The sequence below is a fragment of the Balaenoptera ricei genome, chromosome 3 (assembly GCF_028023285.1).
Source record: "Balaenoptera ricei isolate mBalRic1 chromosome 3, mBalRic1.hap2, whole genome shotgun sequence".
Lineage (NCBI taxonomy): Eukaryota > Metazoa > Chordata > Mammalia > Artiodactyla > Balaenopteridae > Balaenoptera > Balaenoptera ricei.
This window is the reverse complement of record NC_082641.1, coordinates 111,288,180-111,305,174: the sequence shown is the minus strand read 5'-3', so window position 1 is coordinate 111,305,174 and position 16,995 is coordinate 111,288,180. Positions and strand designations below refer to the sequence as shown.

The 16,995-nt window shown below is 35.7% G+C and overlaps 1 protein-coding gene across 5 annotated transcripts in view; it reads left to right on the top strand.

Annotated features, from left to right (window-relative positions):
- Nucleotides 1-16,995, top strand: part of AFF4 (ALF transcription elongation factor 4) — a 101,869-nt gene that overhangs the window by 49,763 nt on the left and 35,111 nt on the right. For all 5 annotated transcript variants that reach the window (XM_059917063.1, XM_059917067.1, XM_059917064.1 and 2 more), the window contains one exon: nt 15,920-15,956. In XM_059917063.1, coding sequence (XP_059773046.1) covers nt 15,920-15,956 — 37 coding nt within the window. The remainder of the gene's footprint in view (nt 1-15,919; nt 15,957-16,995) is intronic.

Here is a 16,995-nt window from a genome sequence, read left to right as displayed (position 1 = left end):
ATATCAGTTCAAATATTTGCCTTTGCCTTCTCTTTGAAATATCAGTTCAAACTTTGGCCTTTGTCGTGTGTGTGTGTCGTGGTGGTGGTGATGCCAGAGTTGGGTGGGTGATAATTGTAGTTTTGTTTTGTTTTTTTCTAATAATGTCTTTGGTTTGATATCAGGATAGTGCTAGCTTCTTAAAAGGAGCAAAGAAATGTTCCCTTCATCTCTATTTTCTGAAATAGTTTGTGAAATATTAGTATTAATTCTTCCCTGTATGTTTAATATAATTCATCAGTGAAGCTATCTGTACCCCTAGTATTCTATATTGGAAGGTTTTAAATTACAAATTAAATTTCTTTATTAAATATAGAGATATTCAGATTTTCTATTTCTTCTTATGTCAGTTTTAGTAATTTTGTTCGTTTCAGTCAAATTTATTGGCACAGTTATTTATAATCTATACTTACTCTTTAATGTCTGTAAGATCTATAGTGAAGTCCTTTTTTCCCTGCTATTGGTGATTTGTAGTCTCTTTTTGTTTTCCTTGATTTGTCTAGCTAGACGTTTATCAGTTTTGTTGGTCATTTCCAAGAACCATCTTTTAGTTTTTTTCAGTTTTCTGTTTCTTTGATTTTTGCTTTTACTGTGATTATCTTCTTCTTTCTACTTATTTTGAAGATTCTTTTTTTTTTTTTTTAATTTTTATTTATTTATTTATTTTTGGCTGCATTGGGTCTTCGTTGCTGCACGTGGGCTTTCTCTAGTTGTAGTGACCGGGGGTACTCTTCACTGCAGTGCGTGGGCTTCTCATTGCAGTGGCTTCTTTTGTTGCGGAGCACAGGCTCTACGTGCATGGGCTCAGTAGTTGTGGCTCGCGGGCTCTAGAGCGCAGGCTCAGTAGTTGGGGCGCACGGGCTTAGTTGCTCCGCGGCATGTGGGATCTTCCCGGACCAGGGCTCGAACCCGTGTCCCCTGCCTTGGCAGGCAGATTCTTAACCACTGTGCCACCAGGGAAGTCCCTTTCTACTTACTTTGGGTTTCATTTGCTTTTCTCCTGATTTCTTAAGTTGGAAGCTTAGATCATAGATTGTAAACATTTCTTGTTTTAAGTATATAAAACTATCAATTTCCCTCTAAGCCCTGTTTTAAATGTACCTCACAAATGGTGATATATTGTGTTTTTATTATCATTCTGTGTAGAATATTTTCTAATTCCCTGTGTGACTTCTTTGTTTTATTTAGAAGTATGTAGTTTTATTTTCAAGTATTTGAAGATTTTCCAGATATTATTCTGTTACTGATTTCTAATTTATTTATATTCTTGTCAGAGAATATATGCTGTAGAATTTCAGTCCTTTTAAATTTATTCAAATGTTTTCAGGCCTAGTAAATGATCTCTCTTGGTGACTCTTCCATGTGCACCAGACATAATATGTTCTATATGTGTCAATTAGATATGGTTGGTTGAGAGTGTTTAAGTCATCTATATTTTTACTGACTTTCTATCAACTTGTCCTCTCAGTTACTGAAAGGAGAGTGTTGACACCTGCATCTGTATTCGTGGTTCTGTATGTTTCCTTTCAGTTTTGTCCATTTTGGGCTCATGTATTTTGGAGCTTTGTCCTTAGGTACATACACATTTAGGATTTCTGTGTCTTTCTGATGAATTGATCTCTTTTTTTTTCATTATAGGATTTCCCTCTATGTATCTGGTATTAATGCTTGTTCTGAAGTTTATTTTGTTTGATCATATGATAATTCTATTTTTAGTTTTCTGAGTAACCTCCACACTGTTTTTCATAGTGGCTGTACCAACTTACATTCCCACCAACAGTATAGGAGGGTTCCCTTTTCTCCCCACCCTCTACAGCATTTGTTATTTGCAGACTTTTTAAAAATTAATTAATTAATTTATTTATTTATTTATTTTTTGGCTGTGTTGCGTCTTCGTTGCTGTGCACGGGCTTTCTCTGGTTGCGGCAAGCAGGGGCTACTCTTTGTTGTGGAGTGCGGGCTTCTCATTGCGGTGACTTCTCTTTGTTGCAGAGCACAGGCTCTAGGCACACGGGCTGCAGTAGTTGTGGCATGCGGGCTCAGTAGATGTGGCTCACGGGCTCTAGAGCACAGGCTCAGTAGTTGTGGCGCACGGGCTTAGTTGCTCCGCGGCATGTGGGATCTTCCCAAGACCAGGGCTCAACCCCGTGTCCCCTGCATTGGCAGGCGGATTCTTAACCACTGTGCTACCAGGGAAGTCCCTACTTGTAGACTTTTTAATGATGGCCATTTTGACCAGGGTGTGGTGGTACCTCATTGTAGTTTTGATTTGCATTTCTCTAATAATTAGCAATGTTGAGCATCTTTTCATTTGCCTGTTGGCCATCTGTATGTCTTCTTTGGAGAAATGCCTATTTAGGTCTCTGTCCATGTTTTGATTGGGTTGTTTTTTTTTGTTATTGAGTTATATGAGCTGTTTGTATATTTTGGAAATTAAGCCCTTGTTGGTCGCATTGTTTGCAATATTTTCTCCCATTCTGTAGGTTGTCTTTTCGTTTTGTTTATGGTTCCTTTTGCTGTGCTATTTCGTTTGACAATCAACTCTCCTTTGTCTGATATTCATATAAAAGCCACTCCAGCTTTTTAAGAATTTATGGTTAACATGGTTTAACATTTTCTATTCTTTTATTTTTAATCTTTTTGTGCCTTTATATTTAAAGTGAATTTCTTATAGGTGGCATATAATTGGGTCTTGATTTTTTATTTACTCTGCCCATGTAGTGTGTAATCTTGGCACATTCAAAAGATTTCCCTTTAATGTAATCATTAGTGTTGTAGGGTTTAAGTGTTCCATTTGCTACTTGTTTTCTATTTGTCCCATCAGCTCTTTCTTTCTTTGTTCCCTTTCTTGAGATCCTTTTGGGTTAAATAATTATTTTTTAATATTCTGTCTCTTATTTAATAGGTATACCTCTTTTTTAATTGTAAGTTAAAGCTTGAGTTTATCCGAAGACTTTGGATATAAGTTCATAATTCTGGCTAATAGCTACTTTTCCTTTTTTTTGGTAACTATTTCATTGAGATGTAATATACATACCATACAGTTCATCCATTTAAAATGTACAATTCACTGGGTTTTAGTATATTTAGAGTTGTGTAACCATCACCGCAATTATTTTAGAACATTTTCATTACCCCAGAAAGAAACCTTGTACCCTTTAGCAGTCACCTTCCCATTTCCTCCAACCCCACTCCCCACCCCCCAGCCTCTAGGCAACCACTGATCTTACATTATATCTCTGTAGATTTGCCTCTTCTGGACATTTCATATAAATAGAGTCATGCAACATGTGGTCTTTTGTGACTGGATCTTCTTGTTTTTTGTTTTTTTGGCTGCATTGGGTCTTCGTTCCTGCATACAGGCTTTCTCTGGTTGCGGCAAGCGGGAGCTGCTCTTCCTTGCGATGCGCAGGCTTCTCATTGCGGTGGCTTCTCTTGTTGCGGAGCATGGGCTCTACACACGTGGGCTCTGGTAGTTGTGGCATGCAGGCTCAGTAGTTGTGGCTCGCGGGCTCTAGAGCGCAGGCTCAGTAGTTGTGGTGTACGGGCTTAGTTGCTCAGCAGCATGTGGGATCTTCCCAGACCAGGGATCGAACCCGTGTCCCCTGCATTGGCAGGCAGATTCCAGGGATCGAACCCGTGTCCCCTGCATTAACCACTGTGCCACCAGGGAAACCTGCTGTCATTTATTAAGTTGAGGAAGTTCCCTTCTATTTTTATTTACCTGAGAGTTCTTATCAGGCATGAATTTTGGATTTTTTGAATGTGTTCTTTCAATTTATTGATATAGTCAGAGGATTTTCCTTTTTTTTGTCTGTAAAATGGTGACTACGTTGGTTAATTTTAAATTTTTAAATCAGCATTACATTTCCTGGTAAAAACTCCACTTAGTCATTATGTATTATCTGCTTTATATAGTGTTGAATTTGATTTTCAAAAATATTTTTTTTTTCAGAATTTTTGCACCTGTGTTTCTGAGGGATACTGGTCTGTAATTTTCTTTTCTTGTTGTCTTTGTCTGGCTTTGGTATCGGAGTAATGCTGACCTCATAGAATGAGTTGGCACATAATTCCTTCTTCTCCATTTTCTGGAATAGTTTGTGTAGAATTGGTATTATTTCTTCCTAAATGTTTGCTAGAATTAACCAGTGAAGCCCTGTGAGTATTGAGTTTCCTTTGTAGGACAGTTTTGTAAAAATTGAATTTATATAATCATGTTATCTATTTCTCCTTGTGTCTGCTTTGGCAGTTGTGTCTTTCAAGGGATTTGTCCATTTTACCTACTCATTATCAAATGTTGTCAAATTTATTGATGTAAAGTTTTTGATAATTTTCTTTTATTATACTTTTAAAAATCTGTTGTGATGCCACTTCTCTTATTCCTATTATTGGTAATGTGTTTCTTTTCTCTCTTTTTCATCTGTCTAGAGGTTTGTAAGTTTTATTGATCTTATTTTTAAAAAACTGCTTTTTTTCCCTCTCTCCATTGTTTTCAATTTTGTTGCATTGATTTCTACACTGATCTTTATTACTTTTTTGTTCTGCTTTGTTTTGCTTTATTTTGCTCTTCTTTTAAAAAAATTCTTAAACTGGAAGCTAAGGTTGTTGATTTCAGATCTTTCTCACTTTCTAATATAGGATTTTAATGCTATAAATTACCCTCTAAGTAATGTTTCATTTACATCCCAGAGATTTTGATATTTTATGTTTTCATTTTTATTCAGTTCAACATAACTTTTTTGTTGTTGTTGTTGCGTTTTGTTTTGTTTTGTTTTGGCCACATCATGCATGGCATGCAGGATCTTAGTTCCCTGACTAGGGATCCAACTTGTGCCCCCTGCAGTGGAAGCACGGAGTCCTAACCACTGGACTGCCAGGGAATTCCCTCAACATAAACTTCTGATTTCTTTGATTTCTTCTTTGTTCTGTGGGTTATTCTGAAGTGTCATTTAGTTTCCAAATATTTGGAGATTTTTTTCATATATCTTCTGTTATTGATTTGTGGTTTAATTCCGTTGTGGTCAGAGAACATATTTTGTGTGACTTGAATCCTTTTACATTTGTTAAGACTATTTTATGGCCCAGAATATTGTCTCTTCTGGTAAATGTTTTGTGTACCCTTGAAAAGAGTGTACCGTTGTCAAGTGGAGTGTCCTGTAAATGTCAATTAGATCAAGTTAGTTATGGTGTTATTCAAGTTTTCTGTGTTTTTATTCTTTTTAATTCTCGTTCTACCAATTATTAATTTAAGTTAATCTCCAACTATACTTTGAATTTGTCTCTTTGTCCTTACTTATTCATTCCTACTTTTTCAAGTTCTGCTTTTAGGTGCTTGAACATTTGGGATTGTTATTAGCTCTAGATGAATTGGCCCCTTATCGTTATGAAATGACCTCCCTTTAATCTTGATATTATTCTTTGCTATAAAATTTACTTTGCCTGATATTAATATAACCACTTAGCTTTCTTTTGATTAATGTTAAGTTGTATACCTTTTTCCATCCTTTACATTTAACCTGTGTTCTTACATTTAAAATGCATTTCTTATAGGTAGCATAATTTTGTCTAGAGCTTTTTTGTATTCAGTCTGACACTCTCCTCTTTTTGGGGGGTATTTAGTCCATTTATATTTAATGTGATTATTGACATGGGTGGGTTTATCTCTGCCATCTTGCTTTTTGATATCTACCTGCCCCATCTGGTCTTTTTTGCCTTCTTTTTGGATTGAGTATTTTTTATTATTACATTTCATTTTTGGCTTATTAGCTGTAATTCTTGGGTTATTGAATGTTTACTTCAGGGTTTGTAGAATGTATCTTTAACTTACTGAAATCTATCTCAAGTAATACTAAGCCATTCTTTTCTATTATATAAAAATTTCTCAACATTATGCTTGCGTTTTTCACTTCTCCGTATCCTGTTGTTGCATACATTTACTTTTCATGTAAGTTATAAACCCCACAAAATTGTTGATCATTTTAAAAGTCTATTTTTTTTAATTAATTAATTTATTTATTCATTTTTGGCTGTGTTGGGTCTTCGTTTCTGTGCGAGGGCTTTCTCTAGTTGTGGCAAGCGGGGACCACTCTTCATCGTGGTGCGCAGGCCTCTCACTATCATGGCCTCTCCTGTTGCGGAGCACAGGCTCCAGACGTGCAGGCTCAGTAGTTGTGGCTCACGGGCCCAGTTGCTCTGCGGCATGTGGGATCCTCCCAGACCAGGGCTCGAACCCGTGTCCCCTGCATTGGCAGGCGGATTCTCAACCACTGCACCACCAGGGAAGCCCCAAAAGTCTATTATTTTTTAAAGAGATTTAAATAATAGGAAAAAAAGGCTTTTGTATTTCCCCATATAGTTACCATTTCATTTGCTCTTTCTTCCTTTGTGTTAATCCAGATTCCTCTCTGGTATCATTTTCCTCCTACCTGGAGGACTTCTTTAACTTTTCTTTATAGTGTTTATTTGCTGGTGATAAATGCTTTTAGCTTTTGTATGTCTGAAATAAATTTTTATTTCACCTTTTCTTTTTTGTTTTTAAGATACAGTCACTAAATATAGATCTCTAGGTTGAAGATGTTGATCCATTGTCTTCTGGCTTGCATTGTTTCTGATAAGTAATTTATTGTTGTTCTTTCTTCATCTGTGTATAATGTGTCTTTTTTTTTTCTGGCTGCTTTTAAGAGTATTCTGGTTGCAACTGATTTTAAGTTGTTCATTTATGATGTGTTTTGGTGTGATTCTCTTCATCTTTCTTGTGCTTGGGTTTGTTTGTTTTTAGCTTCTTGGAACTTTGGGTTCATAGTTTTCATCATATTTGGGAAAATTTTGCTATTACTACCTCAAAATATTTTTCTATACTCACTTATTTCCTTTTCCCTCTTCTTTAGAGACTCCAATTACATGTACAGTGGGCCTCTTGAAGTTGTTCAACAGTGTAGTAATGTGCTCTTCATTTTTCTCAATCTTTTATCTTTTGTTGTTTCATTTTGAGTTGTTTCTATTGCTGTATCTTCAGGTTCAGTAAACTTTTGTTCTGCATTGTCTAGTTTGCTATTAATCCAGTTTGACATATTTTTAATCTCAGATATTTTAGTTTTCATCTCTGTAAACCTGATATGTTTATGTGTTTTATCAAACAGATACTAAGTTCTTACTATGTTTCAGATACTAAATTTGACAATGTATTTTTTAAAAATTTTTATTCATTTACAGTCTTTTTGGTCACACCATAGGGCTAGTGGGATCTTATTTCCAAGACCAGGGACTGAACCTGAGCCCTCTGCAGTGAGAGTGTGGAGTCCTAACCACTTGGATGACCAGGGAATTCCCAAGAATGTATTTTTTATTGCAATGCTTTTTCTTTCTTTCCAGCTTTAAAAAAAATTTTTTTTAATTTTATTGAAGTATAATTGATTTACAATGTTGTGTTAATTTCTGCTGTATAGCAGTGATTCAGTTATACATACATATACATTCTTTTTCATATTCTTTCCCATTATGGTTTATCATGGGATATTGAATATAGTTCCCTGTGCTGTACAGTAGGACCTTGTTGTTTATCCATTCTGTATATAATAGTTTACATCTGCTAATCCCAAACTCCCAATCCATCCCTCTCCCACCCCCTCCTCCTTGGCAACCACAAGGCTGTTCTTTATGTCTGTGAGTCTGTTTCTGTTTCATAGGTAAGTTCATTTTTGTCATATTTTAGATTCCATATACAAGTGATATCATATGGTATTTGACAGTGTATTCTTTTTTAAAAAATATTTATTTATTTATTTGGCTACATTGGGTCTTAGCTGTGGCACGTGGGATCTTCGTAGCGGCATGTGGAATCTTTCATTGTGATGTGCGGGCTCTTTGTTGTGGCACACAGGCTTCTCTCTAGTTGTGGCACACGGGCTCTAGAGCGCAAGGGCTCAGTCAGTAGTTGTGGCACGCAGGCTTAGTTGCTCTGCGGCATGTAGGATCTTAGTTCCCCAACCTGGGATCGAACCTGCGTCCCCTGCAGTGGAAGGCAGATTTTTAACCACTGGACCACCAGCAAGTCCCTGACAATGTATTCTTTATTGGTGACACTTTTAGTTAGAATGGTGAGGGCAAAAGAATGATTGCAGTGGGCTCAAAAAGTATTGGAGACAATGATTATATAAATGGAGATTTTCTTTTGAGGCATTGTCTGTAAAAGGGAGCAGAGAAATGTGGTGGTGCCAAAAGGGTATGGTGATATTATCAGGGGGGTATTTTTTATAAGATGAGGACATTTTATCGTATTTATATGCTGATGAAAATGATTTTATAAAAAGGGAAAAACAAGTGATATATGGGAAAGAGAGAAGGTAACCTTAGGAAATCTCCACAAGAGGGATTGACATTCATGCCCAAGTAGAGAAGATTGGCCTTAAAATAGAGCACAATTAGGTCATTCTTTTTCACAGGAGGGAAAGCAGAGTGAATGGGTGTAGTTAGAGATAGGTTGGTAGATTTTCCAGTGATAGTTTCAAGCAAACTAAAGCTTTTGACTGCCTTTACTCAGATTCACTGTATGTTCTGAACAATCCCTGGCAGTGTTCTAGGTGCTGTATATACAGCACTGAACCATTTAGATGGTGTCAATGTGTAGAATAGTTCCTGGCACATAATAGCTATTCAGTAAATGTTTATTGACTGAATTTGGGTGTATATACTCAGGTAACTGTGTTTAGATTTTTGATATTTATGAAACCGCTCAGTTAGCTGCTTAATGATTATTGCTTTGGTTGGGTTGCTTTTACAGGGTTTTGCTTTTTATAGCTTGTCTCATGCTGTGAATTTTCAGTGAATACAGCTTCACGTATAATGTAGCTTAAAGCTTTATATGAAGCTTTAATAGGTATTTATTCTCCTTGTGCACTAACCATATGGACTAAGTCTAATGAGCGGACAGAGAAGGGACAAAGTTTTGATACCCAGGGAGTTTGGAGATGGCATCCTAGAGAAGATGACGACAACTGGGATTAGAAGGGGACGTATAGGAGTGCCAGAAGCACGTGGGAAGATGAGGAGCACAACAGAGAGGATTTCCTACCCATTAACAGATCTGAAAGAGCAGTTCATAGTCATGGGTGAGAAGTTGAGTTTAAGAACATATTTGGAGAGCTAATTTATTAGTGAATCACTATCATTTGCTTAACCATTCTTTATCTGTCCCATTTAAAAACAACACAACAACAAAAAAATCCAGTCTGTTCCATGTTGTTCTCCAGCTACTCCTCCACTTCAGAGTTAATCTTATTCAAGAGTGGTTCATATTTGCTGTCTGTATACTTTCCTCCATTTAATCCTCAGTCCAAGCTGATCTTGCTTTCACTCTCAGTGTCTCACCAAAACCATTAAGATCACCAGGGGCCCATTTTGGCAACTCCAATTAATGTTTTTCATTTTCTGTCTTCATTGAGCTTCTCATGAGCACTGAATGTTGTTTAACCTATTTCTTCCTTGTCTCCCACTATACACTGCTCATCCAGATTTACTTTGTTTCTTCAGTTGCTCATTTTTCTCTTCTATCTCTCCCTCTACCATTAAAAGTAAATTTTCTGGGCATTGTGTTGAGTACTATAAGAGAATACAAAAGAAGAAATGTGTTCTGCCAGTGTGTCAAACATTTGGTTGTAGAAATGAAATAATACAAAAGAAAGAAAAAAGAATTACATGTTAGTGTTTAATTGGATGCACAGTTAAACATGAGGAGAAGTCATGATTCTCCCAATCAAAAAGCAAAGAGAAAAACAAGCATGGTTCTCTTCTACTGTTCCATATCTTAGTGAAGCTAGAAAACCTTATAGGAGTTATGTTTGGCACTTTCCTCTTCATCACACCTCATGGACTGTCACCAAGTCCTAATGATTTTAATTCCTTTAATGCATTTCAATTTCATTCATTTTTCTCCATCTTTATTGTTACTGCTGTGGTAAGTCAGTGGTCTCCAGAGTGGAGAACATATACCCCAGTGTTGTGTGCATTGGAGAATGGGGGGTGGGGGATGAAAAGTTTATTCTTATTTTTTAGTTCTAAAAATCCCAATTTATTTGCTTTTTAATTTTAAAAGAAAAATCAAATATGTACATTTTGCTGTCTCTTGATCCGAATGGCAGATGGTCACATTTTATGTCTGGTATGTGAGGTATCCCAAGAGAAGTTTAGGTCTTTTCAATATGGAAAATTGATAGAGTTGTTTTCATTCATTTGTTCTTCCTAGCTGTGTCATATTACAGTTTTAAGTGTGCTTGGTTAAGATGATTTACAGATTGTATTAACTGGTTTTAATTCAACTAATCTTCACTAATGCACAAATGGCTTAAAAGACATACCTGCAGTGAAACTACTGAATGAAAATAACACTAAAATGCATTTCTGACCAAACAAGAAAATGGCAGAGTTGAGATTGTCCTTCTCGTATTATGAGCTCTTCATCTGCCACTACAAAGTAGAAACAAAGATGCCATAAGCAGAAAAAAGAAAAAAAAAGTCCAGATTATCAACAGTAGTTTGAGCATGCATGTTTATCATTAACCTTGCTTTTAGTGTATATAGCAAGTGCCTTGAGATAGTAACTGATGAAACTGAAAGCATCATAATTTGTACTTAGTGATATTTTGAATTATGTGGTATTCAGTTCAGTCCTTAAACATAAATCAGGCCTAATAAAATTTTATTAAAAACTTCTTTTGATGTTTCTCCCAGTGTTCTATAACCTTTGTTTAAAAACTCGGTCTTTTTACTCCAATGAAAATGACTGAAATCCAGTACAGAGAGAACACAGAGAAAACATACTAAAATGCATTCCTTTGTCAGGAAACACTATTGAAACAGGCTTAGAAAGCAAAGCTAAAGATTCAGGAAACAAATATTAGAATAAATCGTGCATTGCACAAAGTTAGCTATATATAGATTGATGAAAGTGCAGGTGCTTCTGGTAGTATCAGTTTAAGATATTGTTAGATTCTTTTTCAGTTATAAAATACTTGAAAAGCAATTTTTTTGTGTGTGTACCACTCAAAGAAAGATATAACAGAAGTTAAATCCTAAAGTATAAATAATTTTTCCTCCTCCTTCCTTCATGGAGAACCTGTGTGGCACTCCCATATACCTTTTATACTAACGCAGAAGCTCACTGATTATTTGTTTAATGACATAAGAAGTTAGCTCACTTATAAAAAAAAAAAAAAGAAAATAATTCATCGAAAGGCAGTGCTTAATCCATAATGATTCTGAAGAATATCTGGCTCTGACCTAGTCCCCCAAACCACTACAATGTTAGTATTTTAAAATAATCACATCAAAAATAAATGTAGTATCTGTACCTCTCTATCTTGAATTATATAAATGCATAATTCAAGCTAAAAAAAAAAATGAATTAGACACCTCCTTCCCTTCCTTTCTCTCCCTCCCTCTTCTCTCCTTCCTCCCTCCCTCCCTCACTCCTTTCTCCCTCTCCCCTCTCTTTCACACACAAGTCCCAAATACATTAGATCTTTTCATAACATATTTAAAATAATAATAATAAATTAAACCCTCTTCTTAGAATAAAAGTGATGTCTTAATGAATGAAAAAGTAACTGCCTCAAGCTAGGAAAACAAGATTTTAAAAATAATGTCATTACTATGTATTTTTTATTGTTGACAGAAACTATGATGATTGTCATATGTGCAAACTTTAAAGACTTAGAAACAGAATTTTCTAACTTCAGTGGGTTTTGAACCTATTTCCTAAAAATATTAAACCACAACCTTTTAATTTATTTTCTTGAAAACCTGTTTTGTATCATTGAACATTGGAAATCTATTAGCTCAATTTCAACAGAAACCTTTGCATAATTAAGGTATAAGATTGAAATTTTGGTATCATGATTTAGTAAGTATAGCACTTCCATTTGTATAGCTGTGTCTTTGTGATGTCCAATGAAACCAAATATCAAGCCAGTTTTAGTGTCAGACCTTTGAAGCACTATATATTTTTTTGTGTGTGTAAGAGAAGTGTTGTTGTCATTGATAAATATAATTTTTAAATTACTCTAGAATATTATTTTATCTGAGCCCTTTAAAATTTCAATATTTTGGTTTTACATAATATATACTAGTTAAATAATAATGCATACAATATACGTATTTGGGAGATACAAATGCAAAAATTTCTTAGTGGTGGGGGGTACATGATCAAAAAAGCGTGGCGACCAGTTTGTTTAAGCTGTTGTCATCTCCTATTTGTACCACTGCAGTTATCTCCTAACAAATATCTTTACTTCCATTCTAGATTTCTCAAAGCTGTTCTCTACTTAATAGCCAAGGTAATCATCACAATATGCAGATGTGCTTTTATAATTCTTCTGCTTAGTAAATTGCACACACACACAAATCTTTAATATGGTCTATAAAGTCTATAAACTATGTGATCTAGCCTCTCTGGTCCTGAGTCTAATTTCTTAACCCTCTTCCTTCTGTACTTTTTCCTCCCATGGGCTGCCTTTAAGTTCTTTATACTAGCTGTGCTCCTGTTCTTTCTTGCCTTTACACATGCTTTTCTCTCTACCCTAAACACTTACCTTTCCCTTCATTTCCCAGTTTACTTCCTACATAACCGTCAAATTTCATACTGAACAGTACCTACTCAGGGAAGCCTTTGTTCATTTTCCCGATCAGGGGTGTGTGTGTGTGTGTTTGTTTGTGTTTGTGCGTGTATGTATGTATCTGTATGTGTCTGTTTCGCGTGCACACACACACACAATTGTAAGCTCTTTTATAATGCTGTGTAAGCATTTGCCCTTCATTGTACTTAACACAATTGCTATTTTACCTTGATTTGCATGAGTAGTTGCAAAGATATTCATTGACATTAAGCTCCATGAGGACAAGGCCCATGTCAATTTTTGCTTAATTCTGTTTTTCCAGTACTTAGATATGTGAATGAATGTTTTATCAAGGAGTTTGGGTTTCTTCCCTAGGAAAAACAAAGAGCCATTGGAGGCTCTGTGAAAAATAAGAGTAATGATGACATATACTAAGACTTGGGCTTTAGAAAGGTCAACTAGAGGCTATAGCTGAGTGAAGGAGAGAGAGACTAGAGCCAGGAAGATCCATTAGATGGCCATCGTAGATGAAGAAAGGTAAGGACCTAAAGTCTTTGCAGTGTAGATGGAGAGGAGAAGGTGTTGCATGTAGTAGATGGTCTGGAGACAGAATCCAGTCACATTGGTAACTAGCTGACTGACTATTGTCAGAGGTGAGGGGACGGAGTCAGAGATTACTTAAAAGCTTGGGCTATTCAACTTTTAGGCCATTTACTAGGTAAATGAGTATAAGACATTTAGCCTTTCAAGGGGGGGTGGAGAATTCTTTTCATTTTTAATAAGAATCACAGGAGTGACCTCTTGGCCACTGCTATATTTAAAGAGTTTTTTAGAATAGCTTTATTGAGATATAATTCGCATACCATGCAAATTATCCATTCAGAGTGTACAATTAAATGGTTTTGAGTATATTTATAGACATATGCAACCATTACAACAGTCAATTTTAGAACATTTTGGGAAATTCGTGGTGGTCCAGTGGTTAGGACTCTGCGCTTTCACTGCCAAGGGCTTGGGTTCAGTCCCTGGTCGGGGAACTAAGATCCCACAAGCTTCATGACACAGCCAAAAATAAACAAACAAATAAATAAATAATTTTTTAGAACATTATCACCTCAAAAGGAAACTCCCTACTGTTTAGCTATCAACCTTTTCCCCTCTGTTCCCCTCCCAGTGCTACCCAACCACTAATCTGTTCTCTCTATAGATTTCCCTTTTCTGGACATTTCATGTAAATGGAATCATATCATATATGGTCTTTTACAACTGGATTCTTTCACTTGGCATAATGTTCAAGGTTCTTCCAAGTTGTAGTATGTATCAGTTCCTTCATTCTTTTTTATGGCCAAATAATATTCCATTGTATAGATGTATATCATTTTGTTTCTGAATTCATCAGCTGATGGACATTTGGATTGTTTTGAGCTTTTGGCTACTATGAATAATACTTCTGTAAACCTTTGTACGCAAGTTTTTGTGTGGACATATGTTTTTGTCTCACTCAGTTATACACCTGGGGACAGAATTGCTGGGTCATATGGTAACTCTATGTTTAATCATCTGAGGAACTGCCAGAATGTTTTCCAAAGCAGCTAGCCGCACCATTTTGTATTTCCCATTAGGCTTTCAATTCCTCCACATTCTTGTCAACGCTTGTGATTATCTGTCTTTTTGATTCTAGTCATCCTAGTGAGTGTGAAGTGGTTATCTCATTGTGGGTTTGATTTGTATTTCCCCCCAGTGACAAATGATGTTGAACATCTTTTCATGTGCTTTCTGGCCATTTGTATATCTTTCTTGGAGAAATGAATAGTCAGATCCTTTGCCCACTTTTTCATTGGTTTACTTGACTTTTATCATTGAGTTGTAAGAGCTCTTTATATATTGTAGATACCAGTCTCTTATCAGATATATGATTTGCAAATATTTTCTCCCAATTTGTGTGTTGTCTTTTCACTTTTTTTCTTAGAATATTTTTGTTTTTATTGGCATTATTATTATTTTATGGTAGTGTCTTTTCACTTTCTTGATGGTGTCCTTTGAAGCACAAAAGTTCTTAATATTGATGAAATCCAATTTACCTGTTTGTTTCTTTTGTGTGTTGTGCTTTTGGTGTCATGTAAGAATTCTTTGCCAAATCCAAGGTCATTAAGATTTGGGCACTACATTTTCTTCTAAGAGTTTTGTAGTTTTATCTCTTATCTCTTACATTTAGGTCTTTGATCCATTTCAAGTTAATTTTTTTTAATATTGTCTGTGGTAAGCATCCGACTTCATTCTTTTGCATATGGCTGTTCACTTGTCCCAGAACCTTTTGTTGAAAAGAGAATTCTTTCCCTGTTGGATGGTCTTCACACCCTTGTTGAAAATCAGTTGACAATTGATGTAGGTTTACAGTTTTTTTTAACACCAAAACTATATTTTAGCTTAGCTACTGTTTGGATTTCTCTTTCACAGATAATTCTGTCATGAAAGGAAGATTGTGCTTATTTTTAAGTAAGCTGTTAAGGATGTTAGGGATGTTTGTGTAATCTTAGTACTACATTGTGTACCACAGACTTAACCTAGGAAAATGCACAATTTGCACTTGTGAAACAGCTGTTCTGATCTTGAAAGCTGAGTTTGGAAAGTCATGTTTCTTTCATGGACAGTGACATTTTGGTTTTCTTTTCTTTTCTTTTTGGCTTTCTTTTTACGGATGCTTCCTGAATGCCAGGCACTGTGCTAGTATAGGGCTTACAAAGAAGTATATAAAACGAGTATGGAAAATCTCTTCCTCAGTTTGCTAACTGTAAGATATTGGGAGCAGGGAGAGGAAGTAAAATGACATGGGAATAACATAGTAGGAGTTGCTAGTTCATAAAAGTGGTATATTTTGAGTCTATATAATTTGTACAGCTATTTTCACTCTAGTATATGGTTATTAGTATTACTTTTTTAAAAATAACATTTTCTTAAGACCAAGAATTAAATTAGGATATGAGTACCATGGATGCTGCTGAATAGAAATGAATGATAAAGAAAGACTTACATAGCTTGATGCTTTTTGTATTAAGCTCTGGGAAACTCTGTTGCTGACCACAAAATTGCTGAGGCTGATCAGATGGAATCATTAAATTCTTTTGGTGTTTTTTTCTTTTATGCATTCTTAGGAACTCAACAGGATCTTTCATTGAATTAGCTGGAATTGAATAGTTTAATTTGAAGCATTTTTCTCTAATGAACCTTTTTCTCTTAATGTCACTATATAATTTTATGTCCCTTTTTCTTAGGAGTCTCAGCAGTCCAATTTTGGCCCTGGAGAACAAAGTGAGTATTTCTTTTCTTCTTGGTTTTCAAATTAAGCTGTTTGTTGCGCATTCATTTCTCATGGTCACATCATGTATTTCTTTAATAATTCTTTTGTATGTCTTATCTCAATTTAAAAAATTTTTTTGGCCACACCGCATGGCATGTAGGATCTTAGTTCCCCGACCAGTGATTGAACCTGCATCCCCTGAAGTGGGAGCGTGGAGTCTTAATCACTGGACCACCAGGGAAGTCCCGTATCCCAATATTTATGATCTGATGATCAGTAATGGATTGAACTGAATCTTGGCTTGAAAGATGAAGAATTAAAGATCATTGGAGATGAAAATTAATGATTTTTACTAAGTATTTGAACTAATAGTTCAGAGTTCATGAATTCAATTTGATGGGCACCTCATAACCCCAAGAGCCATACTTCTGTCTTTCCATCTCCTTCATGAAGATACTGGGTTCTATTATGGTAAAACTCCAGGCAAGAAGGGGTCATTGTAGCTTACCATGGCTCTTCTCTTCCTGTATCTATATTTATCTATTCTTCCTGGGTGTTTTTGGCTGGGAAGAAAGTCTGCTGTCTGCTACACAACCCTCCTCCACCTCCACTCTCTTGGCCTCTCAAAAGAACTTGAGGGGAAGATAGCTTTGGGGAATTCAAGTGTGATTTAAAGAGTTGATGGCTGTGTGAATTGGTAGTGGTAAGGTCAGGAACCTTGCAAATATCTGGGCTTCACCATATAGCTCTCTAACAAAACAAATGTTCTTTTGCCAAGAGCATTAACTTTTCAGATAGATTTACTCTGGTAATAAGCTATTTTGGGAGATTAATATGTGGAGCATTTTAATCCTTAGTTGTCTTTAGTGATCTTAAAGCAGAGACAAAACTAGACGAATATCCATTTTAAGGTTAACAAACTTTTTATGTATCTATTTCTTCGTTCTGCCTTAAAGCTGCAGTTACAGGAAAAAAAGGACCCAACATTGTTGATATGCAGTAAATAGCTAGCTGTAGGCCAGAAAGTTTACGTTTTCTCTTAAAATCTTT